General features: G+C 48.7%; 2 protein-coding genes across 2 annotated transcripts in view; one reads left to right on the top strand and one right to left on the bottom strand.

Annotated features, from left to right (window-relative positions):
* The window catches only part of IFT43 (intraflagellar transport 43), a 315,828-nt gene that overhangs the window by 186,121 nt on the left and 102,374 nt on the right, over positions 1 to 27,333 (top strand). The gene's annotated exons all lie outside the window — the stretch shown is intronic.
* TGFB3 (transforming growth factor beta 3) lies at positions 2,966 to 27,054 on the bottom strand. Its single transcript, XM_050798840.1, has 8 exons — positions 26,969 to 27,054; positions 25,486 to 26,713; positions 16,393 to 16,556; positions 15,964 to 16,093; positions 10,409 to 10,516; positions 8,120 to 8,291; positions 5,795 to 5,948; positions 2,966 to 4,228 (listed from the first exon to the last, which is right to left on the bottom strand). The coding sequence occupies exons 2-8, from the start codon at positions 25,835 to 25,837 to the stop codon at positions 4,070 to 4,072; spliced, it is 1,239 nt and encodes a 412-aa protein (XP_050654797.1). The 5' UTR covers positions 25,838 to 26,713; positions 26,969 to 27,054; the 3' UTR covers positions 2,966 to 4,069.

The following is a 27,333-nucleotide window of genomic DNA, read 5'->3' as shown; positions in this document are numbered from 1 at the left end:
GTTTTATTTTTACATTTCATTTCAGCAGATGGTGGGTCCAGGCTATTCCCAGAGGCAGCTCCCGCACCTGGGGAGCGGGCATGTGCAGAGGTCTCCATTATCAGTCCTGGACAGGCAGGCTCCCTCACAGCGTGGGCCTCCAGTGGCTTGAGCCCTGCATCCAGTTGCACGTTGCATACCTCGCAGTTCACCGGAGTGATGCAGCACAGCCCCAGGGCTCTCCCCTCAAGCCTCCGCCGTCTCTCTTCCTCCCCTTTCCTATGTCGTCTGTCTCTGGCTTCTGCTAGAGAAAAGGTTGAGAGGTGGCCGGCAGAGTTCACTGAAGGATTAACTTAGCTGCCCTGGGGAGTTATCGAGGGAGAACCCAGAGTCTGGGGCTTCTTCAACAGGGTCCTATAGACTCAACGTTGAAATCCAAAAAGAAAATTGACACCTGGCCAGGCGCGGTGGCCCACGCCTGTAATCCCAGCACTTTGGGAGGTTGAGGCGGGTGAATCACGAGGTCAGAGTTCGAGACTAGCCTGGCCAAGATGGTGAAACCTCATCTCTAATAAAAATACAAAAATTAACTGGGCGCAGTGGCAGGCGCCTGTAATCCCAGCTACCCGGGAGGCTGAGGCAGGAGAATTGCTTGAACCTGGGAGGCGGAGGTTGCAGTGAGCCGAGATTGCGCCACTGCACTCTAGGCTGGGTGACAGAGCAAGACTCCGTCTAAAAAGAAAAATGGACACCTAAAAGGACAGAAAAGGGACTTTATTGCCTTCTTAGTGAATGAAAACAAAGGTTTTGGCGCATGGATACGTTTTGTTTGCTTGTGAAGGATGAAGTCTGTGGGTTTCAGGAAAGAAGTGAGAACGCATTCCAGATGTCCCCAGGACTGGAGAGTAGTTTCAGGACCACCTTAACTATTTGCTCGATTGTTAAGCAAATTAGATTGACAAGTTTCCTAGAGAGAGGAGACAAATTGGTGTACTGTTGACAATTTGAGCCAGGGTAAAGGCACCCTTTGGAATTACTGATTTCAAAGATTAATAAAGTAATTCTATTTTTATTTTCTTTTTTTTTAGGAGACAAATTAGAATTCCTCCATAGTCCCCTGTTGAGGTGTAGAATTGGAAAGTAAGGGGTTTGGGAGGACTCACCACATGAATCTTGTGACAAGGGAAGAGTATGAGTCCAGTAAAAGAAATTTTAGGCTATAGTGCTTGAAATTGCCCTAGGTAACCAATCAGAATGAAGTCTTCAGCTGATTTGTTGCTGCACTTACCGTATGCTGATCAGGTGCTAAGACACCAGATCTCTCCCTTCATGTGTCCAAGTGCTTTCAAGTCATTTTTACTGGGACTGGACTTCACTTGGCAATAAACCAGACAGATCCTATGAGCCCTCCTCCAACGGAGGTGATATTTCCAACACCACTCTTTACCCTCCCCCTAAACAAGCGTCGATTTTTGAAGACAGACAGTGATTCAAGTTTCTGTAGCACCTGTCAGTAATGTGTAGAATGCGGGGGCTGACTCCCTACCCCTGTCCCTATTTGTGTCTGCTGCCTAACCTACAAGTAGAGCTCTGAAGAAAAAGACCATTTGGAATCGCACCACGTTCTATTTTCTTTGGAATACTCCAGGAAATGTATCTAGCTGCCCTGCTTCATTAGGATGAACCGCAGGCCAACGTTTTAGCGAGTGCTATAAAGGTGGATAAAAGAGGGTTTCATCTGGGGCCAGAAAAATTACTTCCCTTTTCTATATTGAAGCCTCAAGTAAGGACAAGTGATGTCAGGTATAATGCACCACTTCTCAAAATGTGTTAATAGTTTTGAGGCAACCTGGACCCTACTGCAGTCCTAAAGGTACCTCTAGAGCTGCAGCCTGAAACTGTACATTTTTAATAAACCCTTGGGGGTTATCATGCCCAGTGAATTTGAGAATGGACCTCAGATGAATAGACTGATGCTGGGACAGCAGCAGCCCGTGGCTGACAGGCTGAGCTTACTGCATCCCCTCTCTGTGCCCCCGGGCTCCCTGGAGCAAGACAGAATATAATCCCGTCAGCCAGGATTTCAGGACAGGGACATAGCCCTCTGAACGATGGTGGAAGTCAGTGGGTGCCACATGGGATGACGACTGAGAGAGAAACCCTTAGAATTGGCTGGGCGTGGGCAAAGCAGGGAAAAAAAGGTGCTGAACAAACTCACTTCAGTCTTGGAGAACTCCACAAGGAACAAGGGACACACACATGTATACACACACACACACAGGCACGAACACATCAGACACATCCTTCAGCCTGCACACTTCAGCTTCAGATGGAGTTTTCTTGTACTAGTGGCAAACTGATCTCACTAGAGGAATGTGTTTCTCAGGAGCTGCTAGATGGCCCCTTGCTCTGTGCCCGCTCACTGTGGACGTCCCTACCACAGTGGGATCCACGGCCTCACTCAGAAGAGAGCTATGGTTCCCAGATCCCTGAGAAGAGGGCCATAGTCTGAAAAGGGGTTCCTGGTTAGCTCTTTTAGGCTTAGCCTGATAACAGAATTCGCCTCATATTTTTACGCCATTTGCCATATACATTTTCTCTCATTCTCAACTGATATGGGTGGGGGGAGATTTTCAAAAATGGTGAGGTTGGTAATTTGTGGATAGACCGTGTTTCCATAGGCAAGGGTTCACACCAGGGGATTCTGCCCACAGGTATCTGGAGGTCAAATTCGTATGCTTTCTGCCAATCCGAGCCGCTGCCTCTGTCTCTGAGAATAATATACTCTGCAAGAAGGAAAGACGCACAAGCAATAGGGCAGTCTTCTCAGCTGGCGGAAGCATGCCCCCGTGTAAGGGTGGTTGCGCTAAGCAATGCGTTTGGTGATTGAGAGAGTCTCTGCCCCAGATTCTGGTTACCTCGGATTAGTAGCCGTGGACATGGAATTAAAAAAAGGTTAATTGAAGGGTCTTTATCGAATCAGACATACACCTTAGAATAAGGCTTTTACTGTTCTAGAAACAATCTTCCAGAAGATGAAATCATCCAAGATTCCCCAAAAATATTTATTTATACAAAGATTTTGAGAGTAATATTCATATTTGTCTTTATACCTCAGTCTATGCGTCTGGGGCCAAGTCACTGTGTGGCACATGTGCAGCTTCCCCGAATGCCTCACATGTTGTAGCACCTGCTTCCAGGAAGACCAAATGAACATAGGGTCTTGGAGGGGAAGGGGGGAAGAACCCATAATGCCCCAAGGCTGCGTGGAACCACAATCCAGAAATGTGCACCCTGACCTGGAAGGCGTCTAACCAAGTGTCCGAGGGGAAATACGATCGAGGGAGAGGGGAGAGGAGGGGCCCGGAGGGCAGACAGGAGAGGGTTGATTCCCACCCTTTCACCCTTTGCTTCTGCGTTCCGCATATCCAGACGGCCCGATATAGTCGATGGCCTAGGAACTGCATGACCTGCATTTTCTCCCTGTAGTGACCCATGATGTTAACTGATGTAGAGGACAGTTTGCAAAAGTAATAGATTTACCCTTAATCCCAGACAGTATGAGATACAATTCTGGGACTTTGTCTTCGTAACCTGTCTTAAAAAAAAAAAAAAAAAAAAAAATGCTTGCCTTGTATAACATAATCCAGATTCCCTAGAGCAGATTTGGTACAGCAATGAGCAAATCCAGCCTCAGATCTGAAGTGTCTTCCAGTCTGGCCCTGACCCGGCCATTCTCTGCCCTTCCTCCTCCCTTCAGGGTAGCCCAAATCCCATCGCCACACAACGTCTCGACTTGCCATCCCTTTCCTCTATCCCCATCCCCTCTGTCTGCATCACAGAAAGTCTGTGTGTTCTGAAGAGTTCAGCCTTCCTCTAACCAAACCCACACTTTCTTTACCACCATGATTCTCAGAGCCAGCAAGAAAGAAATGTTCCAAAAGGAAACCTCCATCTCAGCCATCTGCCCGGAGCCGAAGGTTGTGGGCTCCAGGCCTCTCGGTGAGGTTTGTTGCTTGTGTGTTTCCCGAGGAGCGGGCAGTCAGGCAGTGGCAGTTCTCTCTCCCCTCTCTCTGTCGCAGGTGGGGTCTCAGCTACATTTACAAGACTTCACCACCATGTTGGAGAGCTGCTCCACCTTGGGGGTCCTCCCAACATAGTACAGGATGGTCAGGGGCTCCAGGTCCTGGGGCACGCAGCAAGGCGAGGCAGATGCTTCGGGGTTCAGAGTGTTGTACAGTCCCAGCACCTGGGAAGGGACACGTCAGTGAGAGGTTGGAAGGTCAAGCCTCAGGCCTGGAACCCAGGAACTCCCCCAGTTCAAGGGCAGTCCCAGAGGCTGAGCAAGCGCTAGAATGGTCACGGGTGCTCTTTAAAAGGAACTGTTGGGGGCCGGGCGCAGTGGCTCACACCTGTAGTCCCAGGATTTGGGAGGCCGAACAGGCAGATCACTTGAGGTTAGGAGTTTGAGACCAGCCTGGCCAGCATGGTGAAACCCTATCTCTACTAAAAATACAAAAAAATTAGCCGGCTGTGGTGGCAGGCGCCTGTAATCCCGGCTACTTGGGAGGCTGAGGTGGGAGGATCACCTGAACCCAGGAAGCAGAGGTTGCAGTAAGCAGAAATAGTGCCACTGCACGCCAGCCTGAGTCACAGAGTGAGACTCCGTCTCAAAAAAAAAAAAAGAGGAACTGTTGGAACCTGGTTTGGGTGAGTGAGTAGTTGGGTAGCTGTTGTTCATCCGCAATGACAGAAGCAAAATAACTGCACTTGTTTGGGGTGATCAGTTGAAGCATATGACAGTTACTACACTGATAATGAATTATCTTGGCTTTTTTTTTTTTTTTTTTTTTTTTGAGTCAGTCTCACTCTGTCACCCAGGCTGGAGTGCAGTGGTGCAATCTTCACTGCAACTTCCGCCTCCCGGGTTCAAGCGATTCTCCTGCCTCAGCCTCCCGAGTAGCTGGGATTACAAGTGCATGCCACCACACCCAGCTAATTTTTTACATTTTTGGTAGAGACGGGGTTTCACCATGTTGGCCAGGCTGGTCTCGAACTCCTGACCTTGGGATCCTCCCGCCTTGCCCTCCCAAAGTGCTGGGATTACAGGCGTGAGCCACCGCGCCCGGCCATTCTTGGCTTTTAAGAAAACAACTCTTATATTGCTCATCCTAGATGGAACTATCACTTCGGTGAGAAATGTTCTCACAAAACATTGCCTTGAGCCATTTAGTAAGTGCCAGAGTGTAGGGCCCAAGACAGGATGCAGAAATAATGAACTAGAAGGAAACATGCTTCACAAATTACTGCCCTATTTTTGATTCCCCTCGAGGGAAAGATAGACTAGTTTTAGGGGTTGTGGACTCTCGGCTATCTCACTTTCTGTTCCTAGAATTTCAAATTAGCTTCTTGTCCATGCTTGTTGTTGTCTTTCAGAGTAAGTTTTCTACATTCGAGAGGCTGGAATGATCAGAGTTCTGGTAGAAGCCTTTCTGCTTCAGTGTTCCTTGCTAGCCACATGCACATATCTCTGACATAGGGCAACACGTGGCAGTTAATTAATTACTATGGTACAGACAGCTTTAGATAAAGCAAATTAAAAGGCTGGTTGAAACTATGGTAGGAATTTAAAAGGGCGGAATGTGACTGAGTAGAACTGAGTCAGGGTGCCAAGATCAGAACCTTCACCAGAGGGATTTTACTCACCCCAGACCATCATTCGCTCATTCAACATTCAATCCTTCACTCATTCTTTTTACCAAGTGACCTGATCGGTCAGCCCCAGTGCCTCAGATAGCATGAGCCTGCTCCATACCGTGCTGTGGGTGGTGTCTGCACTGCGGAGGTATGGGCAAGGGCCTGAGCAGAAGTTGGCATAGTAGCCCTTAGGTTCATGGACCCACTTCCAGCCCAGATCCTGTCGGAAGTCAATGTAGAGGGGGCGCACACAGCAGTTCTCCTCCAAGTTGCTACAACAAAAAACATTTATAGAAAATCAACTTAAAAAGAAACCAACAATAAAAGAAACTTCACGAATGCTCTCATATTCTCCCTTGGAGTCCTTTCATGCCATCATAGGTGGCTCCGGTCAGTGGAATCCCAGGTTCAAGGGCATGAGGCAGAAGAAACCAGAAAGGCACATTCATATGTTAAAGACCGGGATCCCAAGGATGTAAGAAACAGATAAATGCTGTATGAGGAAGAGTAAAGAGGCAAAGGTGGCCCTGCTCCCTTTTATATCACAAATCAAAGCAGAGCTATAAAGTGCTCCACATAAAACCAAGCACTAACTGTTACTAGCCAACTCAGCTTTGTTGAGGTTGGTTTTATTGTTACCCTCCTAATGTGCACCCAGCCAGAAATAAATTCTAAGTTTATGCAGCTTGTCTATAATAGTAGGTGACAGATGAGACTCAATCTAAAGGCCATTTAGCCAAATAAAGTATATCCTTCTATTAGAACCATGGTTCAACAGATCACCCAAATGTGATCTGGCCCTTCAATTCTGTTGCCTACAGAGATCCATTTGGCAATAATACCCCTTGCCAAGTGGTCATCCAGCCTCTGCTTTAATATCTGCTGAGACCTAGACTTGCTACTTCCAAAGAGCTATTAGTCAAAATCTGGCTTCTTGTGGGTTCCAAGGGTGAACCATGGCAGACACTATTGGTTATCTCTTCAATAACCATTCCTAACCCCCTTCTCCCTTGCCACATCCCATTACAGAGTCTAAAACACCAGGTGTTCCTTTTCCTGGCCTCCCTTGTGAGTAGCAGTGGTCATGTGGCCCAATAATGACCCATCAGACAAGGAGAAGTATGCAGGGGGTAAGCGCAAGTTCTGGCAAAGATATTTGATTATTTATAAAAAACAGATGGAAGAAAAAAGCTTCTGGCTCCCTCTTCCCTCGTTCCTTCTTGTCTTAAATGTGGACAAGATGCCTGAAGCCCCAGTAATCACTTGTGACCATAAGGAAAAGGATGAAAAGCCAACATACTAAACATGGCAGACTGGAGAGAGAGAAAAACTGAGCCTTCAGTGGCGTCATTAAGCAGCCAGCCCACCCTAAGCCTGCTGCTATCAACCTCTTGTGAACAAGAAATCCACTATGATTTATGTCACTGGCCAAGAGCATTTGTTCCTAACTGATAGAGACGCATGGAACAAATAAATCTACACGCCAGCCTTCATGGCTGCAGGACAGTTGGCAGCAACTACCTTGCCTCTCCTATAGCTTGCTGTTGAGCTGTTCCCCCAGCTCAACATCCCTAGTTTCCCAAGCCCAACCATCCTCATAAGGCATGGTTTCCAGCTCTAAATATTTCCCAATTCATTCTCCCCAGCTTCATTCAGGCATCCTCTGAGGCCAAATGGACTCACTCATGCTCCTTTTACCTGCAGCACTTCCCCTCCTGGAACCTTTCATCCCCAAACCTCATCCTTGAAGCCTCTGCTCAAATTCCACACCCTTCTGAAGCCTTTCCTGTGTCCATAGGTAAACTTGTTGCTCCTAATTAAAGCACTTAATCCTTCGGAGCCTCTTATGGGCGTGATCATCTTCTCCCTTTTAGTAGTTGGCATGCATGCTTTATCCTCCCCTTATAAATGAGCAGTGAAACTGCTCCTAGATAAGAGAAGCTGGGTCTTTTCTACCTCTGTATTGTGGCTACCCAGTCATTTCTGAATTCGTTTGTTAATTTCTCTAGCTCTGATTTCCCGTTCAAATGGAGACCGTTCTATTTGCTGCCATCCAGTAGCATCCTTGGACCCTTCAGAGGGAACTGAGCCCTTCTTTCATGGAAACTCCTACATTAATCTCACACACACACCCTACAAATGCTTAAAACATGGAAATCATGGAGAGGCTTTGACCAAGCATCTCCAATCCACACTATTTTAGCAACACTCCTCTTCACAGAGTTTTCTTCATTTCCTTCAGCCAGCCCCTTCCAGAGCTAGCCTACAGAAAAATAGTGGGACCCCCAGGAAAACAAAGAGATCTGTCAGAGATTTTCAGTCTTCTTCCTGGAGATGTTTGTGAACAGCATCAGGGACCCTCTATTGCGTGTGGCTTGGCTCTGGGGCCTGCCCTGCAGTAGGCAGGCAGTAGATGTTGGTTCCCACATGGGCCCAGGCTCACCGGAAGCAGTAATTGGTGTCCAAGGCCCGCTTCTTCCTCTGACCCCCCTGGCCCGGGTTGTCGAGCCGGTGTGGGGGAATCATCATGAGGATTAGATGAGGGTTGTGGTGATCCTTCTGCTTCTTGAGGCGCCCCAGATCTCCACGGCCATGGTCATCCTCATTGTCCACGCCTGCAGAAGGGAAGGAAAGCGACAATCTCCTGTCTAAGGAGAGCAGAGCCCTTGGAGGCTGCCTCCTCCCCACGTCCCATCACTGCCCAGGAGGAGGAGTAGTGCAGTCTGAGAGGGAGGTGTGGGGGACAAGTGCAGCTTAATTCTGATGTCCAGCTGCAGGAAGGGGAAGAGCAGACGGAGGAGCCAGTATCAAAAGAACTCATCATTGTAAGGATGCCCACTGAAAGATGCCCCATGTTCAGATCCTCATACTCCTGTATAGAAATCTCCCAAGGGGCAGAAAGCCCTTGTTGAGATTCCTAGGAATCTTCATGGACCCATGAAGCAACCCTGTTACTAAGTGGGTGCCTACCACATACCTCCGGGTTGTCAGTTTGTTTGTTTGTTTGTTTGTTTGTTTGTTATTTTGAGACAGAGTCTTGATCTGTCAGTCAGGCTGCAGTGCAATGGCCCCATCTTGGCTCACTACAACCTCCGCCTCTGGAGTTCAAGAGATTCTCCTGCCTCAGCCTCCCAAGTAGCTGGGATTACAGGTGCATGCCACCATGCCTGGCTATTTTTGTATTTTTAGTAGAGACAGGGTTTCACCATGTTGGCCAGGCTGGTCTCCAACTCCTGACCTCAAGTGATCCACCTGCCTTGGCCTCCCAGAGTGCTGGGATTACAGGTGTGAGCCACCACGCCCAGCCCTGGGTTGTCACTTTAGATTTTAGACTTAGAATCTTGGGGTGTGAGTTTCCTCTTAAAATGTGAATGGATCAAGATAATGCAGAAGTCCTACCGAAAATTTAAGATGTCACAACTTAAGATGGCCTAGGAATGGGAGCCAAAGAAACAAGACTGTATAATTGTTAAAATTCACATTGCACTTACAGTCTTTGAAGTGTTTTCACTATAAAATTCAGATGAGATAATGAAGCATATAATAAATAGCTTAGCAAACAAGCTCTGGAAAGAAAACCTAAATTCATCAACCCATTTCTTCTGGAAAAAAAAAGGAAAAGATTGGAGACTGACTTAGAGTCTCAACTAAATGGAGATCAATTTCGTGAAGGACAGCTGCCAGCTGTTGTCCATCCTCACTGAGGACAGGAACATGAGGAATTAATGTACATAGCTACAGGAGGGGCTCAGATCTCAGGAAGGGGCACCAGATCTGTAAGATAAATGAGAGACCTGGATCACAAATCTCTTTTTCTGAAAATCTTTATAAACAAGATAAGGATTCACTGAAATGGGAAGGTTTCATCCTAAGCTGGCCTGTAAGTAAGGACTCTGAAGGTCCTCTGGGCTCTAAGGTTCTGTGATTACAGTGTCAAATCTTTGGCTTTAAAAAAAAGGCTCTAAAATAGAGCCCATGTGGGGTAACATCACTGTCTAGCGCTGGGCCAAAAGAGGCCTGCACCTTTTCCTAGACCAGCCTCTGACCTCAGGCATTCCGCAGTTACCCAAAATGGGAATATGAAAGGAAAAGAGAACCTTCCTAAACTCCAGAGATCATCAAGGCTGAGTTCCCTGCAAACATAATGGAAAACCAGAAATGACTCTCAACGACTTCACCATCTCTACCCAAACACCTGCGGACAAACACCCTGAGACTGGAAGCAATCATCCAAACCCAGAGGACCCTGGGCAAGGTCAGGCAGGCCCTGCACATCTGCAAAGCTCAGTCGTCTGGGCACTCATGTTCAGGACAGCCAAAGTTAATGTCTTTTAGGGAGGGGGAAGACAACTCCTATCTGTTGAGTATTTCTGGCTCAGTGTTCCTTATTCGTTATCTCATTTAATTGCCTGACAACCCTGTGAAAGAGGAACTCTTATCCCATTTCACTAGGCCCAGAGGCTAGAGGGCTTGCCTACACAGTTTCACCACTTACCAGACCATGTTGTCTTCCAGAGGCTAATGCATTCTCTAAGCTATAAGCTGAAAGCTACACTCATTGCTTTTGGGGCAAAGCAGAATGACTCAAGTACAAAATAGTTGGCTATCTCTCTGAAGGAGCTTGGTTTCTTTTCTTGAGGTCTGGTTAGGGTCTCCTGCACTATCCTGTCCCATTAACTCTCCGCGCCCCTGCCCCACTCACCCATCCTACCATACACATTCATTTTGTTACCTTTGAATTTGATTTCCATCACCTCGTGAATGTTTTCCAGGATATCTCCATTGGGCTGAAAGGTGTGACATGGACAGTGAATGCTGATTTCTAGACCTAAGTTGGACTCTGCAAAATAAGACAGAGTTCATGAGAAAAACGCCTCTGTGTGATGGGGAAGTGTACCCACCACCCACGCAAGGGTGAGCCAGGGCCTCTGCTCCTACAGGGACTCACAGGAACTGAGTTCTATTGAGGGTCACAGGAGACAGAAAGCGCCTCCAGAGCTCAGAGTGGACCTTCATGCGCACGTTGCCACATTCCAGGTATTCCTGTTATATTATGAATCACCAAATGGGGGCATACACTAGTGGCCATCATGAAACAGAAGTGGAATAATCATTCCCTTTCAAAGGATGGCATTAAGAGAAAATTGTCACCTACCTACTTGGGGGCAAAAGGACACAGATACAGGAACGAAAGTAAAAACTCATGCCATCTACGTGGTTTCTGGGAGAGGAGATCGTTGAGCCAACCTACTGAGGAAGGATGAGGGCAAGAGACAGAGGGACTGGAAGAGACTAGGGACAGGGAGTAACTAAAGAGTCTCCGAGCACAGAGACCGTGATTCAAAAGGCCATAAATTCAAAGGGCCACAGGATGTAATGCTGGCCAAAAAATTCAAGTCAGGAACCAATGCTAGAGGCAAGGTCACTTGCAGACAGGAAGCAGAATCCATCTCAGTGGAAGATGCAAGCATTTCTACCAGGGCCATGATTGTGGGTCTAGACAAAGTGGCAGATTCTAGAAGAGATAAGATGAATATCATGGTTACACTGGGCCATATTTTCCCTAAGAAACAAGGACACAATGAGGTAAAAATTACTTGGACATTTCTTCTTTGGGAATCCTTGTTCACCATGATGGGAAGTTGGAATGTGGATTGCTCACCAAGACGAACAGCTTGGGAAGACAGTTGTGAACTTAGAAAACAGCACAGAGGAGATGATAGAGAACTATGGCTGAGGGTCCAGATGACATGAGCTTGGAGACAGTGAGCATGATAAAGCCTGGAGGTGCCAGGGTTTGGTGCCTGACATTCTGGTGCAAGAAGGGCAACTCCAGCCCATTCGCCTAGTAGTTGTGGGATCATGAGTTTTGGCAACCAAAATCAAGGAAGCAGGAACTGAGTAAATGAGGTTGAGTGAAGTGAAGGAAAAAGAAAGAAAATGGAAAGTCTGCACTGAGACAAGTAATTTTACATGGAAAACCAGGTAGGATCTGGTATCATGTCAAATCTGGTGGGTAAGACTTAATTTGGGAAGCTCTGTTGATCCTGGGGTAGCAGCCAGCTGTGACCAGGTGTAGAAGTCATGGGGGACAGACCTCTCTGGATTCAGCATCAGCCTCTCAGTGAGTTGATTGATTTGCTGCTCCCTGAGGCCACATACCATGTGTGTGAGCATCTGGCCTTGAGGACAACCTGGAGTCTTCCTGAAATTGTGCCATCAGGGCAAACCCCAAAGAGTCCGACCTGGCCCAGCAGCCTTCTCATGGATGGAAGGATACAAGCCTACAAGCCTGGAGATTCCCATCAACATTAGGCTGGCTTGGACATCCCAGTCCTACTGGTTAAAACCCTGCCCCTTTCTTCCATAAACTCCAGAGCCAAACCAGATCCGCTCTACCCCAAGTCAGGGCAACCTCTGCGGCACACTGCGCCTGCTGAGCTTGAAGATCTCTGTTCCAGCAGGTTCGCTTAGTGAGGGAAGGCAGACCAATAAAACAAGGCAGCTGAGACCCAGCTGGAGGAGAAGTGACTGGAGAGGGAAGTATGAGGAGTGCCCTCTCCCTGGGTTAAGGCAGCTGGAAGGAGGAGCCGGAATAGCTGAAATGGGCTACCTAACAGCACCGTGTACCTCCTGGTCAAGCTGGTTCAAGGTGGGCTGGAAGATACCCGGAGTGAGTTCTATGAATCTGTGAATTAGAAAGTCAAGGTGCAGACAGCTGTGTTGGGGAGAGCGAGGGTCCAGGGGGTAAGCACGAGAGGGTGGCCTGGCTTGGCCAACATGCTGTATCTAGATAGAGGACTTAGAGATGATAACAACAATCACCAAAATGCATGGAACTTTACTACATATCAAACACTGCTCTAAGACTTTACAAGCACTAACTCATTTAATCTCTATAGTAATCCCATAGAGCAAGAACTGTTATCCCCCATGGTAAAGATGAGAACACTGAGGCTTAGGGAGATTAAACAGCTTGCCCAAGATATCCAACCAGTGGATAGCAGTGCCAGGATTCAGGCACTGACAGCTTGATGCCTGAGATCCCAAACTCTTGTTAGAGATAAGGAGGGGCAAAGAGGGGGCAACAGAGACCACCAAGGAAGATGCCCACACATTCACCAACATGCAAGATGGTTGTTTCCCAGTGTCCCACCTTTCCTGAGCCATGATGCTCCCTCCCCAGCCTGCTAGGGAAGACCTGGCCCTGTCTAGCTAGGTGCTGCAGACTATATGAGCAATAGCACAAGGGTATGAGACCTGGGTCCCCAGTGGCCCTGGTAGGCTCCAACCCACTCTGGGACCCAGAATGCAGGCTGGGTACCTGATGCACAAGGGCTCTCAGATGTTTGCTCAATGAATCCAAGACCACATGTGTGACTCAGTTTCCTCATCAATCCACACCACCAATTGCTCCAATTTGGAGTCCTTTGTTGCCTGGTTTGAAGCCATGAACTCCGACGAGACTCATGGGCTCTCTATAAGCACAAACCTGTGTGATGATTCCCCTGTAGGAAAGGTAGGCAGTATCTGCCTAAGTGGGAACTGAAGGTTCCAATGAAGAACTAACCTCAGAATTGGCAGCCGTGGGGATGGTGGGTGGGGGACCCATAGGTTTTATTACGAAATTATCTTTTTGATGTCTCAGGAGGATGGAAATCATTCTCAATGCAAACTTCTCATTGAGCTCTGCAGCTGTGAAAATAAGAACTCCTTCAAGTGCCCAGGGCTTCAAAGAAATCCAGGTGGAGCTGATCAAAATCAGACAGGGAAGTTAAGAGATTAATTTCCCCAGCCCCTCCTTTCTGTAGCCCAGAATTCTGAGTCAGAATTCCCAACAGAGCTGCTGTCGGCAGATCCACGTGGGTTGTCCTAGGCTCTTGCCTTCATGCTCAGTAGGAGGGACAGGATGGAATTCCTGGGTACCCTTGGGACTGGGGCAGGATCTCCAGCCCACCATCTGCCAACTCAGCCACCGGATAATTCCCCTTGGATGGGGAATTTTCTCATTTATGTGACCTGCCTGGGCTCCATGGGTACCAAGCAATGCAAACTCGATGCCTACGGAGTCCAGGCAGGTCACGTGAGAAAATCGAGCCAGCATGTGATGCTAAACAGGAACTGCCAGCCTCACTCTTGGGGAACAATAGGGAATAGTGAGGGCTGTGGGTACTGAGGATGCATACCCCATCTAAGGGGTGGCTGGTACTCGTCTGTGATGGATGGTTACCAGGAAATCTTCCACCTTTTCAAAAACAGCAAGAAGTCCAGGTTTTATGTGAAATCTCCTGACTTAAAACACCCAAAACTGTTGATGACTAGTCAAATTGAAAACAATATGCAGGCCAAATAGTTTGTAATCTCTGCCTTTGAGTTTTAACTCTTAGTTGGCTAAAATACCAAGGACCTAGAAGGATCCACCTGCCTCAGGGACTCTGGGCATCAATATATGGATGGTCTGTGGCTTTATAGCAGCTGATGACAGGAGAAAACCCTGCCCAAGAGGGAGAGAAGGAACAGATGGGACTGCCATCTGTGACCCCAACCCACTGAGCATCAGACCAGGCAGTACCAGTCAAGGAAAGGGAAAGAAACATAGAGGATGGTGTCATGAGACACCAAAGTTCTCATCCGGACTGGACGACCTCGGTCAAGTCACTTAACTTCTCTCGGCCTGTTTCCTTATCTAAAATAAGAAAAGCTTACTCCTGTAAAACATGGTAAAAACCATGAAGTTCTCTCAAATGCATTTGATCCTTAAAACAACTCTATAAGGCATGCAGAGGAGGAACCATTGCCTTATTTTCCAGGTGAAGAAAGACAGTGCGTGGATAAGATATTTGGGACATGTGAAGTGTGTTACGCCTCTGGGATAGCTCTGCTTGCATGACCACCCGGCCTTTCAAACTTAACTGGCCGGAACAGAACACGTTCTTCTCCTAGGCCCCCCATTTCAATAAGTGATACCACCTGGATGTCGAAAAATTTAGGAGTCATCCAGAATGCTCTTGTGTCCTCACACCCTACACCTAATCAGCCTGCGCTACTTACTGGCTACCTTCAAAATACAGAATAAATCCATACAATCTTCATATCCACTGCTACCACCCTAGTCTCAGCCTATATTGCTCTCATCTGGGCTGCCACCATGGCTCCTAACTGGTTTTCCTGCCTCTTCCTTTGACCTCCTGGAAACTAGAGGGATCTTTTAAAGATGTCAATCGAATCACCACACCCAGTCCCTCCTCCTGGTAGCTGTGTGAGTCAGAATTCCCAGCAGAGCTGCTGTCAGCAGATCCACATGGCTCTCCTAGGCTCTTGACTTCACGCCCAGTAGAGGGACAGGAAGGAATACCTGGGTACCTTGAGTATCCCCATCTCTGGTTATAGCACTCCCACACTTCTCATCACCCACAGAATAAGTCCTGAAACCTCACCATGACCTGATGATGTTCTAAATTAAATTGGCTGGGCATGGTGGCTCACGTCTATAATCCCAGCACTTTGGGAAGCCAAAGCGGGTGGATCACTTGAGGTCAGGAGTTTGAGACCAGCCTGGCCAACATGGTGAAACCCCATCTTTACTAAAAATACAAAAAAAATTAGCTAGGTGTGGCCGCGTGCGCCTGTAGTCCCAGCTATTCAGGAGGCTGAGACATGAGAATCGCTTGAACCCAGATGGCGGAGGTGCAGTGAGCCGAGATTGCACCACTGCACTCCAGCTTAGGCAACAGAGTGAGACTCAGTCTCAAGAAATAATAATAATAATAATAATAATAAATTATATGGCCCCAGCAACCTCTCTGACCACCTCCCCTCCTCCTCCCTACCCCAGCTCAGCATGCTCCAGCCACACCAATCTGTTTGCTGCTGCTGCTCGAACAAATCAAGCTTATTTCCACTTGAGGGCCTGGGCCTCACTGTTGCCTTTGCTTAGCACATCCCTTATTCTGATCTTCATGGGCTGACTCCTTATCATTCAGATGTCAATGCATGAATTTCTTCATCACAGAGACCTTCCCTGGTGGACCCCACCCAATCATTATCACATTGCCCTCTTTCCATTTCTCATAGTTCCTATCCCTGTGGCTGCATCCCCAGGGCCTGGCTTACAGGGAGCACTTAATAAACATTAGTTGAGTGAATGAATGGAGAATACTCAGTGGCAAAGCTAGGGTTTGAACCCAGATCTCTGAGTCCCTTAATTCTGTCCTCTTCCCTCTGTTTCATGGAGGACTAAGGGACCTGAGGTTCATTCTGAAATGTTCATCCGAAGGGTCCACCTACCTCTTCTCAACAGCCACTCACGCACTGTGTCAGTGACATCAAAGGACAGCCACTCGGCAGTGCCCCGTGTGGGCAGATTCTTGCCACCGATATAGCGCTGTTTGGCAATGTGCTCATCCGGCCGAAGGATCTATAGGGCAGAGAAAGGAGTGAGTACTAGAGGCCATGACAGAGTGCCCCAGAAGATGTCACAGTGCAGAGCACAGGTGAGGGAGCAATAAGAAACCAGTGGTTCCTGAATGCCATGGCCCCCGAGCGCCTTAGCTAACTCTTAAGTGTTTTAATGACAGACACTGATGCAGAAACAAAGGCTCAGAGAAGCCAGGATTCAAACCCAGGTCTGCCAAACTCTGCACCCAGTGGTGCCCTGATATGGCAAAGGAACTGGCTTTCTCGTAGGTGTGGTTTCTGCTCCGAGAGAGGAGTTACCTGGAAGAGCTCGATCCTCTGCTCATTCCGCTTAGAGCTGGGGTTGGGCACTCGCAAGACCCGGAATTCTGCTCGGAACAGGTTGGTTCTATTTTTCTCCACTGAGGACACATTGAAGCGGAAAACCTTGGAGGTAATTCCTTTGGGGCAGACAGCCAGTTCGTCTAGGAGATAAAGCAGAGCAGAGGGCACAGCATGAGTGAGACATGCAGGAACAGTGTGCTGCCAACGGACAGGCACCAAGTGGCCACCGTCCTGCCTGCCACCTCCCTAGAGGCTTGAGGTCTCAGACCTCAAGGTGGAGATACGAGGAAGATTCTTGGTGGCCCTAGAATCACACACAGTCCTGAGCAAGGAGCAGTGTGGCCTCAGAGCTCCACGACATGGCACTAGAGACTGGCCAGTCAAATCTAATTGCCCCCTCCTCCCACTGCCTTAAAATCTCAGTTCTGGTAAGTTCTCCAACCTGTTTTTCCTACTTTTTGAGAAAATACTGATTCTACACTTTTGTTTGTTTTGTTTTATTTTTTCTTCCTTTTTATGGAGAACAGGGTCTCGCTATACTGCCCAGGCAGGTCTCGAACTCCTGGGCTCAAGCTATCCTTCTGCCTCTACCTCCCTGAGAGCTGGGATTACAGGCGTAAGCCACCGTGCCCGGCCTAAGAAAATACTGATTCTAGAAAGATATCAGCAACCTAGTAGTTTACATATCTTACAACTAGTTGATCTATTCCTGTGTTTGTTCATCTGGGCATCCATTCATTTATAAAAAATGTATTGAGCAGCTACTATATGCCAAGCATAGTGCTAACACTGGGAAGCAAAACGTGAACAGACACAACCCCTGCCTTCAAGGGGATTAAAATCCATTTATGCCTAGTGTTCCATTATTGGAATGCTAAGCATGTGGGAGTTATTTATATCCTACTGCTCAAGGTCATCGCCAAGGTCTGATTTCAAAATTCAAAAAATTGCAGCCTCAGGCTTATGGGTTAATATCCAAGCGGGGGGTATTAATACATGGGCCCAAATAACAGGACTAGAGAGAAATAATAGGACAGAGTGCCCTGGAAGATGTCAAAATGCAGGAGCACAGGTGAGGGGAGTGACAGGAAACCAGTGATTTTCAGAGAAGTTCAGGGGTTGGTTGCTGCAGGAAATCAAAGGAGGGAAACGGCAGGGAGCACTTCATGGAAGAGGTGAAAACTGAGAGGATTTGAGGATGGGGAGGAACATGGAGTGACTGCTGGAAGCAAAGGCAGGGAAGGGAGGAAATGCAAATGAGTAAGAGGGACCCGAAGCAGCAGGTGGGAGCCAGGTGAGAAAGGGCAAGATGGTAGATTGGGGTCCACCTGTCAGACTAAAAGGTTAAATTTTAACCCATTAACAGTAGGGAGTCACTGAAAGTGTTTGAGCAGTGCAGTGACATCTCAACCTCGTGTTTTAGAACCAATAAAGCCCGGCTTATATAGCAAAGAGCCCACATCATGAGCCTGGCGGAAACACAGGTGCTTCCTCCATTGGCTCCTTTCTCTTTCCTTGACAGCACGTGCTATGCCAGACGCTGTCACCTGCTGGCCTCTTCATCCCTGTCCACAAGACATGGGCAGCCAATGCTCTTTCCCACCCCTCTGAGCCAGAGAAAGGAAAGAGCCTGTCTTTTCTCTGCCCCTGTACACTTGACAGCCTCAAGGTCTGAGCAGTATTCACACCCAGAGAAAAACTTTCTGCACAAATGGTAACAACAGCCCGAGGCTGAAATTCAAGCGCATAGACCCAGATTCCACACATAATGGACATGGCTGGAATGAGCTTATAATCACCCCGAGGGGTGGCTGAGGAAGTCACGGACAAGGCAGGAAGGATCAGAGGCCTGGAAACAAGCAAATGCGCTACTGATCTTCAGGAAAGGATGAGTGAGTGTTTCTGGAAATTGCCATCTGGTGGGCCTGACACTGGTTCTTAGAAAATTAATGGAACAGATGTTAGGAAAACAAATGTGTGAATGTTGTCTAATGAAGCCCTGATTAATAATTGGCGTTGAAAGAACAGATACTGTCAATGATTCCCTAAACCATTTCAGATAGAACCAAGGAGAGAAGTCAGTGATAGCTAAGTAATGTGTAAGTTTACAAGTTTGTAATAGTCTGAATGTGGATAAGCTACTTGCATTGGCAACCCTATCAAGGACAACAGAGCTAGGTCTTGAAGGAGCTGTTATCGATACGGCTTCAGTTACAATAGCACCTCCTGGCAGGATCGCTCGAGCTCGGGAGGTCCAGGCTGCAGTGAGCCGTGATTGTGACACTGCACTCCAGCCTGGGCAACAGAAGGAGATTATGTTTCAAAATAATAATAATAATAAAGTAAATAAATAACACACCACCAGTGACTACAAAAGGAATAAAGGGTCAGTGCAACATGCACCTTGCTGTAAAAAGAAGGGAGACGGGGCAGCGCACAGTGGCTCACACCTGTAGTCCCAGCACTCTGGGAGGCCGAGGTGGGCGGATCACAACGTCAGGAGTTCGAGACCAGCCTGACCAACATGGTGAAACCCTGTCTCTACTAAAAATATGAAAATTAGCCAGGTGTGGTGGTGCGCGCCTGCAATCCCAGCTACTCAGGAGGCTGAGGCAGGAAAATCGCTTGAACCGAGGAGGCGGAGGTTGCAATGAGCTGAGATTGCACCACTGCACTCCAACCTGGGTGACAGAGGGAGACTCTGTCTCAAAAAAAAAAGAAGGGAGATGGAAAATGGCACTTGCTGGTGAGGACAGTCACGGTGGGTCAAGGCAGTGGGAAGCCAGGGGATGGAGAAAGTTATGAGCTAGGAGAGTTCTCAGGACACCCTAGTGGCCGTCCTCTTTGGTTTCTTCCAGCCTATCAATCATAATCTGCTCCCCAAGATGAACTCCTCCTGAGGAGAATTTTAAGGTTTCAAAAAAGAGGTGGGAAAGGTCATTGTCTATTACCGGGATGTATAGATTTCCAATGAGTTAGAAGGTACATCAGGAGTCATGTAGTGCAACCCTCTTCAGAGGAAGAAATGGCTGTCCAGAGGGTCTCGGCCAGAGTCACTCAGAAGTTAGCTGACACAAGCAATTTGACGCTAGCAAGCAAAGCCTGGACATAATTGCTAGTGATTAAAAAAGAATTGGCACCAGGGCAACATGGTGAAACCCCGTCTCTACTAAAAATATAAAAATTAGCCAGGCATGATGGTGCATGCTTGTAATCCTAGCTACTCAGGAGGCTGAGGCAGGAGAATCGCTTGAACCTGGGATGTCGAGGTTGCAGTGAGCTGAGATTGCGTCACTGCACTCCAGCCTGGGCAACAGAGTGAGACTCCGTCTCAAAAAAAAGAAGAAGAAGAATTGGCAGCCAGGCATGGTGGCTCATGCCTGTAATCCCAGCCAGCACCTTGGGAGGCTGAGGTGGGTGGATTGCTTGAGCTCAGGTGTTCGAGACCAGCCTGGCCAACATGGTGAAACCCCATCTTTATAAAAAATACAAAAATTAGCTGGGCGTGTTGCAACATGTCTGTTATTTCAGCTACTTGGGAGGCTGAGGTGGGAGGATCACTTGAGCCCAGGAGTTCAAGATCAGCTTAGACAACATAGGGAGGACCTATCCCTATTATTTAAAATTAAAAATTTTAAAGGCTGGGAACAGTGGCTCATGCCTGTAATCCCAGCACTTTGGGAGGCCGAGGCAGGTGGATCACTGGAGGTCAGGAGTTCGAGAGCAACCTGGTCAACATGGTGAAACTCTGACTCTACTCCAAATACAAAAATTAGCAGGGCATGGTGGTGGGCACCTGTAACCCCAGCTACTCGGGAGGCTGAGGCACGAGAATTGCTTGAACCCAGAAGGCAGAAGGTACAGTGAGCCAAGATTGCACCAGTGCATTCCAGTCTGGGTGACAGAGTGAGACTCTGTCAAAAAAATTAAAATTAATTTAAAAAAAGAATTGCCTGGGAGATCAAAGAAAATGTAAATACAATCTTCTTGACAATCAAATTCACTGAATAATGATGCTTTAAGTAATCTGTGGAATGAATCATAGTGTAAATAAATAAGCAAAATGTAATAGCACCATCTTATGTTTTCTCGAGTTTTTATTACTTCATGTGACCTTCTAACAACCCTTGAGAAGGAAAACATGTAAAATTTATCACTTGACAAATGAGAAAAATGAACCTCAAAAAGTTAAATGGCTTTCCCAAGGTCACATAACTAGAAGGTGGCGGAGGTGGGGTTTGAACTCAGGTCTTCTGAACACACCTCATTTATGGAAGCAGAGATTCTGGAAGCTAGGAGGGATCTGGGCGATCATCTGGTGAAGATGGTTTCATCAACAAAATATGGCAAGATTCCACTAAATGGGCCTAGAATGTCAACCTACGCCTCAGACAATGACCCACTGCAAACCAGTTTGTGGTTTTTAAGCCACGCCTCCGCAGAACACTAGCATTACTGAGAGCTGGACTAGGGGGTCCCACTATTACAAATTAAATCTTGAGCAACTTTTTCCATTGCACAGGAAAATGTGTATTGGTGAATGCCATTTTCTCTATCTTGTTTTACGGGGTAAAACATAAGCAAAGAATATTCACGTAGAGTATGCATGGAAAAACCAGGAAATAGCTGGCCATGTTTAGTTAACTGCCTTTTAAAATGTGTTCAGACACCTGGGCTGCTACGCGTGCCTTTGCTTGCATATATCATTTTTTGCTGGTTCCAGAGAAGGGACTATATTTATCAGTGTGGTTGTACTTCTCTACCCTGGCTGCACGTTAGAATCACCTGGAAAGCTTTAAAAACAAACGATGCCTGGACCCATTCCCCAGCAGTTCTGACTACACTGGAGTGAGTGGGGTCCACGGCATATTTTTTTAAGATCTCCAGATGATTCCAGTGTGCAGCCAGGGTTGAGAACCACAGACTATAATGTGCTGCAAAGGGCACCATGCTTCCAGATGTTCTGGAAGTTTGAGAAACCACTGCTTTAATGGTGTGTGTGAGCTTTCTATTGATTAACCTTTAAATAAATTAGACATGTTGCTTCGCTGATGGAACACCTTTAAAAATTTTTAGTTAGAAGCCCATAAACATTTTAAGCCCATGTTAAAAATTGGAATACTTCACAGAAAGATCCAGATTTTCTTCTCTTCTGGGACATGGGAAGAACTAATCAAGCTGGACCCACAGTCCTCAATGCAAGACCCAGCAAGAGCTGAGGCTGGCTGCTGCTGCTTTGGCTGGGCACGTGGGCTCCAGGTCCCCTCCCTCTCCCTGTCTCACATACCTTACTTTCTTCCTGACCCCAAGACCAAGTGTCCTGGTGCAGTTTATCACGATGCCGTGGCTTTTCTTCCAGATCATTTGCATTTCCTGCCGGGTTTCTGTAGGCACTTGTGTTTGCCATCCCTCTAAGAAAAGGTTTTGCCCTAGTTCCCTGAGTCTTAAGCTTCAATGTGCTTAAGAATCCATAAGGAGCTTGTCAAAAACACAGATTCCCCAAGACTCCACCCCTCAAGATTCTGATTCTGTAAGGGTGGGTGGGACCAGGGAATCTACATTTACCTCCAGCTTCCTCTGGACCACACTTGGAGAAGTGCTGACCCCTACTGTGCAGAAGGCATTGGTCCTTGGGGCAAATGATTTTCAGAATAATTCTCAGAATAAACAAAATCTACACTTAGCAGCCAGAGAAGAAAGACTAAAATATCAAGTTTTCTCTTTGTTGAGAAACTCCGGATTTGCCGGTTGTCTTAGCGCTGCCCTTGGCTGAAAACAACAAGTCTCTGAACAGACACAGATAATTACAAGCCAGAAGATAAAATGACACCTACATTGGTGATATCTTTGTAAGAGGGATGGCAACATAAGTAAAAAAAGCTGTGTCCTTTCCCATCACGTGGGGTCGGAGAAACTCTCTACTCCCTCCCCACAGTAAAATCCTGGAGAATTAGAAAACGGATTACAGAGTCTTGCCCATACTCCCCAGTAGAGGCTCTGCTGATTCATCCCAGATGGAATTATAAAATTCTTTCAGCTGAAAAGGAGTTTGGAAATCATCTCTGACTTTACAGCTGGGGAAACTGAGGCTCAGAGAGGTCTCTTTTATGTAGCTGCAGTTGCTTAACCTGCTTGAGACTCTTCTTTAAATAAAGAAAACTCTTTCATTAAATTAGGGAGAACATTTGTGGCATTTCTCCTGGGCAAAAAAAAAAAAAAAAAAAAAAATTGCAGAGCTAAGAAAGAACAAATCTGGTTATCTTTATGCAATCTGCCACCTGGGTTACTAAGATAGTAACTCCTGACTTCTCCTGTTTGGTCCAACATGTGATTCATTTATGTTACAAATCAAAGATCTACTGAACCCTAAAGGTTAAAGGTAGCACTTACAACGTGTATTTTACGTATCCATGAGTGCTTAACTATATGTGTCCTGCAGGCAGAATGTCTAGGTTAGGGTCCCCACTCTTTTTGGACAAATTACTTAAGCGATCCAGGTCTCAGTTTCCTTATCCATAAAACAGGGAGATAAGTTTATTTAGGAAAAGGCCTTCCTCTCTGTTCTCACCTTGGTGCCCTTTCTCCTGCACCACTAAAAAGCATTTCCTCTTTCATTTTCCTCTCCAGGGACCTCCATCTCCTTGCCCTGGCTCCTACTGTCACTTTCCTTCGAATGCATGTTCACTGGGTCAGGGAGGTGGCCAGAAGTGAGGAAATATGGAAGAGAACGTGATCTCATGACCTCCCCGCAGAGGACCTGGCATCGAGACCCTGCTGTGCCCCACCACAGACCTGGTGTCACCTCCGTCTGCCCTCATGAGTTAAGGACAGGCTTCCTTCCCCCCACCCCCTGCCCCGACGCCTCGCAAGCCCCTGATGATGGCTCTCTGCTCCTGCTTAGCATCTGCCCACTGCCTTCTTTATAATTAGTGTGCCTTGTGTGTCTGCCTCTCTGGGGTGGGCTCAGCACCTGACCAGCTGCAGGGCGGGCCCAGGTCCGTCTGCTCAGCCTCCAAGTCACCTCCAACAGCTGCAGAGTCTGCCTGCTTCCGGTTTGCACCTGTGAGCCTCATAGCATTGCGTGTTGGCTCCTCCCCAGCATCCTGAACAGCATCCTGCTCGCTGTGCCGGGTTGCCCCAGGCCAGACTATTGCTCCATAGCCCCACAGCCACCCCCATCTGCTGCAGGTCTTGGTACTGCAGCCTGGAAGCTGCCCAGCATCTGTGGGGCCCTGCCCGGGATTTTCCCAAGGCCATCTGCGATTTGTGCCTTGAGTCTGCACAAAATCAATGTCCACTTGCACCCGCGTGGCCTTGCCTCCACGTGGCTCATTCATTCTCAGCTCAGGATTCCAGGCTGGGGGGGGGGGTCCTCGTGACTCAGGATCCCTCCTCCCTTGGACTCCTCCTGCTGACCCAGCCCATGAAGGTCTGAGTCCTGCCCTCTTGCCCTGGACTCTCCTCACACCTCTCCTGTCGGCCTCAGATTTCGACCTTCCTCTGATGCTTGTGGTCACTATCTCCTGTGTTGGTGGGTTCCCAGGGAGTTGGAGCCTTGGTTATCCAGCTGCTAGGTGCCTCTGGGAACTGTGGGCCTCTGAGTCAGCCCCACCCAGAGACCCTGGGCAAGGAGCACTAGCTCTGCCTCGGCCTCCAGCCTCCGCCCCCACACGGCAGCCACATCCTAAAGAAAGGCGCTCCAGGCAGCCACAGGAAGCCAGAGTGGGAACCCCTCGCCAGTAACCACAGGCTCCTCTGCCTGGCATGGAGCCGCGAACAGGGCCTTTGCACCTCCAGCCAGAGCTGGTCCACCCATCGGTACCCACTCCTGTTACTTCTCTCCAGCCAGGTTCCTTTCACCCCCTGCTGTGTGTTCTGCTGACCACCCTCCCCTGCCTGCCAGTTCCATCCCACACCCTCCACCCCTCTCCCAGCTGGGCCTGGGCTGAGGTAGTCAGGGCGGCGAGGACACCTGCTGGTAGGAAAAGCAAACAGAGCTGCTCCCGGAGTCTATGGCCCACGAGTGGCTCACATTCCTCTTTCCTGGGCTGTCAGTTTCTCAACATCTGCCAAATTTCTCTCTCTTGTATTGAGGTTTTTAAAATCCCCTTCAGTAAACACAGATGACTTCCACACGTGTACAAACACACACAGACATCTCACGCAGAAGCCGCCCGGCTCCTCCGTGCAGACGGAGCCTCCTGGGACAGCAGGCTCCCAGACATTTCCCCCCCACACCGTGCACCCACTGCCACCCCTCCACCCGCTCTCCCGTGACACGCAGACACAAAGGGCGCCAGCCTCCCTACGCATCCAGAGCCAAAACCCGCTCTCCCCGTGCCCACCGGCCTGGAGGGCGCCCATTTTGAGCACATGAGTCTGTCTATGCACAAGACTGCATGTCGTCCTAAAGTACACGGCCCTGGGAACATTCGTGCATACCCTCTCCCCTCCACACACACAGCTCACGTGGGTCTCGTGGGTCACGTGGGTGGGGTAGACCAAAGGGCCCAGGCAGCAAGAGGCTGTCTCTTGCCTGGGCTTCAAGAAGCTTGACAGACATTAATTTGGGGCAGGTACTCTTCTTCCCAATAACTGGAAAAACTGAAACGGAGACGTGTCACAACGAGTTGTGAAAAGCAGGGAGAAGACCAAGGTCTCCACACTGAGAACTGTAAGGGCTCCTGACAGAGCCGGCCTTCCCCTTTATGGCACCCAGATGCTTGCAGTTACTGATATGATCGCATGTGCAAGAATACATATGTTTCCCTGGACAGCACAATGTAATTCCAAATTAAAATCAGTCAAGGATGTGATGTGAGTTCAGCAAGCCGCTCAGCTCCAGGGCTCCTGGCCTCCCAGAAGCACCGGCTCTTAACAGAATGGCTCTATGTCCTTCCCCACCCACCTCCCCAGCCCCAACGGAGGAGCATCGCACCTCCTGAGCCTTGGTGCTAGTGAATCCTGGGGCACCCTGCTGTGTGGCCAGCACTAGGCCCCGCTCTGCAGAGCTCCCAGCTCCAGTTCAGACCCTCCAGAGCAGACACCCCAGCGAGAATTTGGACTTACTGTGCTCCGCCAGCCCCTGGATCATGTCGAATTTATGGATTTCTTTGGCATAGTATTCCGACTCGGTGTTTTCCTGGGTGCAGCCTTCCTCCCTCTCCCCATGCATCTCCTCCAGCAGCTCCCGGGTGCTGTTGTAAAGGGCCAGGACCTGATAGGGGACGTGGGTCATCACCGTTGGCTCAGGGGGGCTGGTGAGCCTGAGCTTGCTCAAGATCTGTCCCCTAATGGCTTCCACCCTCTTCTTCTTGATGTGGCCGAAGTCCAAGGTGGTGCAAGTGGACAGAGAGAGGCTGACCGAGGCAAAGTTCAGCAGGGCCAGGACCACCAGAGCCCTTTGCAAGTGCATCTTCATGTGTGAGCTGGGAAGAGAGGCCAGGGGGACGGCGAGGCCTGGAGAGGAAGAGACCCCAGCAGACGTGCAGAAGGAGGGAGGAAAACCAGGCGGCCTCCCCAGATCCCAAAGACTGAGGCTTGGCAAGAAGGTGCATGAACTCACTGCACTGCGAGAGCTTCAGGACTTCCAGGAAGCGCTGGCAACCCTGAGGACGAAGAAGCGGACTGTGTGCCTTGTAGTGCTGGGATTCTTGTCCATGTGTCTAAACAGGTTTTGCTGGGCTCTGACTCCCAGCAGGCCAGGTGGAGGGCAACCAGAGGGCTGGGAGGGGTGGCAAGGCAGCTGGGAGTGGGAAGGGAGCTGGAGTTTTTCCTTAGGTAAAAATAAATAGAGCGGATATCTGATATTGCCAAACGCCGCTTGGCGATGGGGAGAAAGTGGGTATTTTAAAGAAGGAGCAGAAGGACCATGGCTGGGTCCCAAAATCAAAATCCTTGCCTTGCCTTGAAGGAAAATAAGAAAAGAGAATGGAAAAGAAAAGGGGGAAAAAAAAGGTTAAAAAAAAAAAAAGTCAGATCACCAGTGAGTAGGTGGGGAGAGGCAGGGCCGCGCAGTTGCTGGCCCAGCTAAAGGTGGGGGCAGTACAGGACACACTTGTCTCTCAGGCACTCCATTCATGCTTTCTCTTTTGTTTACACTTCCTCGGGGGCTTTCTAAATGACTTTGTTCACGCTGCCTCTCGTCTTCATTGGCTGGGGTGTGGGGTTATGTGCATTGGAAGGCAGGGAGGCAGGCCTCTGAGCGCAGCAGCCTCAATCATCCACTCAGACGCCCAGGGTCACCAGCACCTCGGCTTGTCTTCTGCCTCGGCCATTGCTTCTGTCCCCTGCTTCTCTTTAAAAAATAAAAAGGAGAAAAATAAAATAAAATAGAAGCCAGTTCACGGCACGCCTGCTCCGGAAAGCTGTTATTCCTTCTCTCGCACGCCTCTTCCCCTGTCTCTGCCTCTCTCGCTCATTCCCTTGGACTTGACTCTCTGCTTCCCTCCCTTTCTCTCTCTCCCTCTCCCTCTCGCTCCTCTCCCTCTCTCACACACACACACATGCACACACACTGCTTTCTCTATTTCTCTCTGCTGAAATTTTATACCTCCCTCCCATGACGTCTCTGGCCTGGGGTGGGGGAGGGAGGGACCAGCGCACGCAGCCTCTTTTGCTGCACGATGTTAATGTTTTAAACAGGCACAGGAAAAGCCGAGCCCATTTGAAAAATACGTTGCGAGTCCTCTCGTTCGACGTGGTAGCTGAACTTTTTTTCCCCTCTTGGAATCACTCCTGCTACACGTTGGCTGTTTTTCTGGAAAGTTACTCCGATGAGCCCCCTCCCTCCATTTCCCCCAGCCCCAGCGCCCTCTCGCCAGCTGTCAGTCCGCGCCGTCCGCGGCCCGCGTCTACTCTCCCTCCTGGTCCCCCGGTCCCGGGGTCGCCCCCGGGCCAGGCCCGACCCGGGGCAGG

Source organism: Macaca thibetana, chromosome 7, assembly GCF_024542745.1.
Source record: "Macaca thibetana thibetana isolate TM-01 chromosome 7, ASM2454274v1, whole genome shotgun sequence".
Lineage (NCBI taxonomy): Eukaryota > Metazoa > Chordata > Mammalia > Primates > Cercopithecidae > Macaca > Macaca thibetana.
Note: the sequence above shows the minus strand (reverse complement) of the source record. Positions and strands in the feature narration are given on the sequence as shown.

Coding starts and splice junctions, on each gene's coding strand:
- TGFB3 (XM_050798840.1), bottom strand. CDS start 25,837: ATGAAGATGCACTTGCAAAGGGCTCTGGTGGTCCTGGCCCTGCTGAAC. Junction 8,292..10,408: donor GATGGAAATCAAATTCAAAG/GTAACAAAATGA, acceptor TCCCTTCTGCAG/GCGTGGACAATGAGGATGAC. Junction 5,949..8,119: donor GACACCAATTACTGCTTCCG/GTGAGCCTGGGC, acceptor TTTTTGTTGTAG/CAACTTGGAGGAGAACTGCT.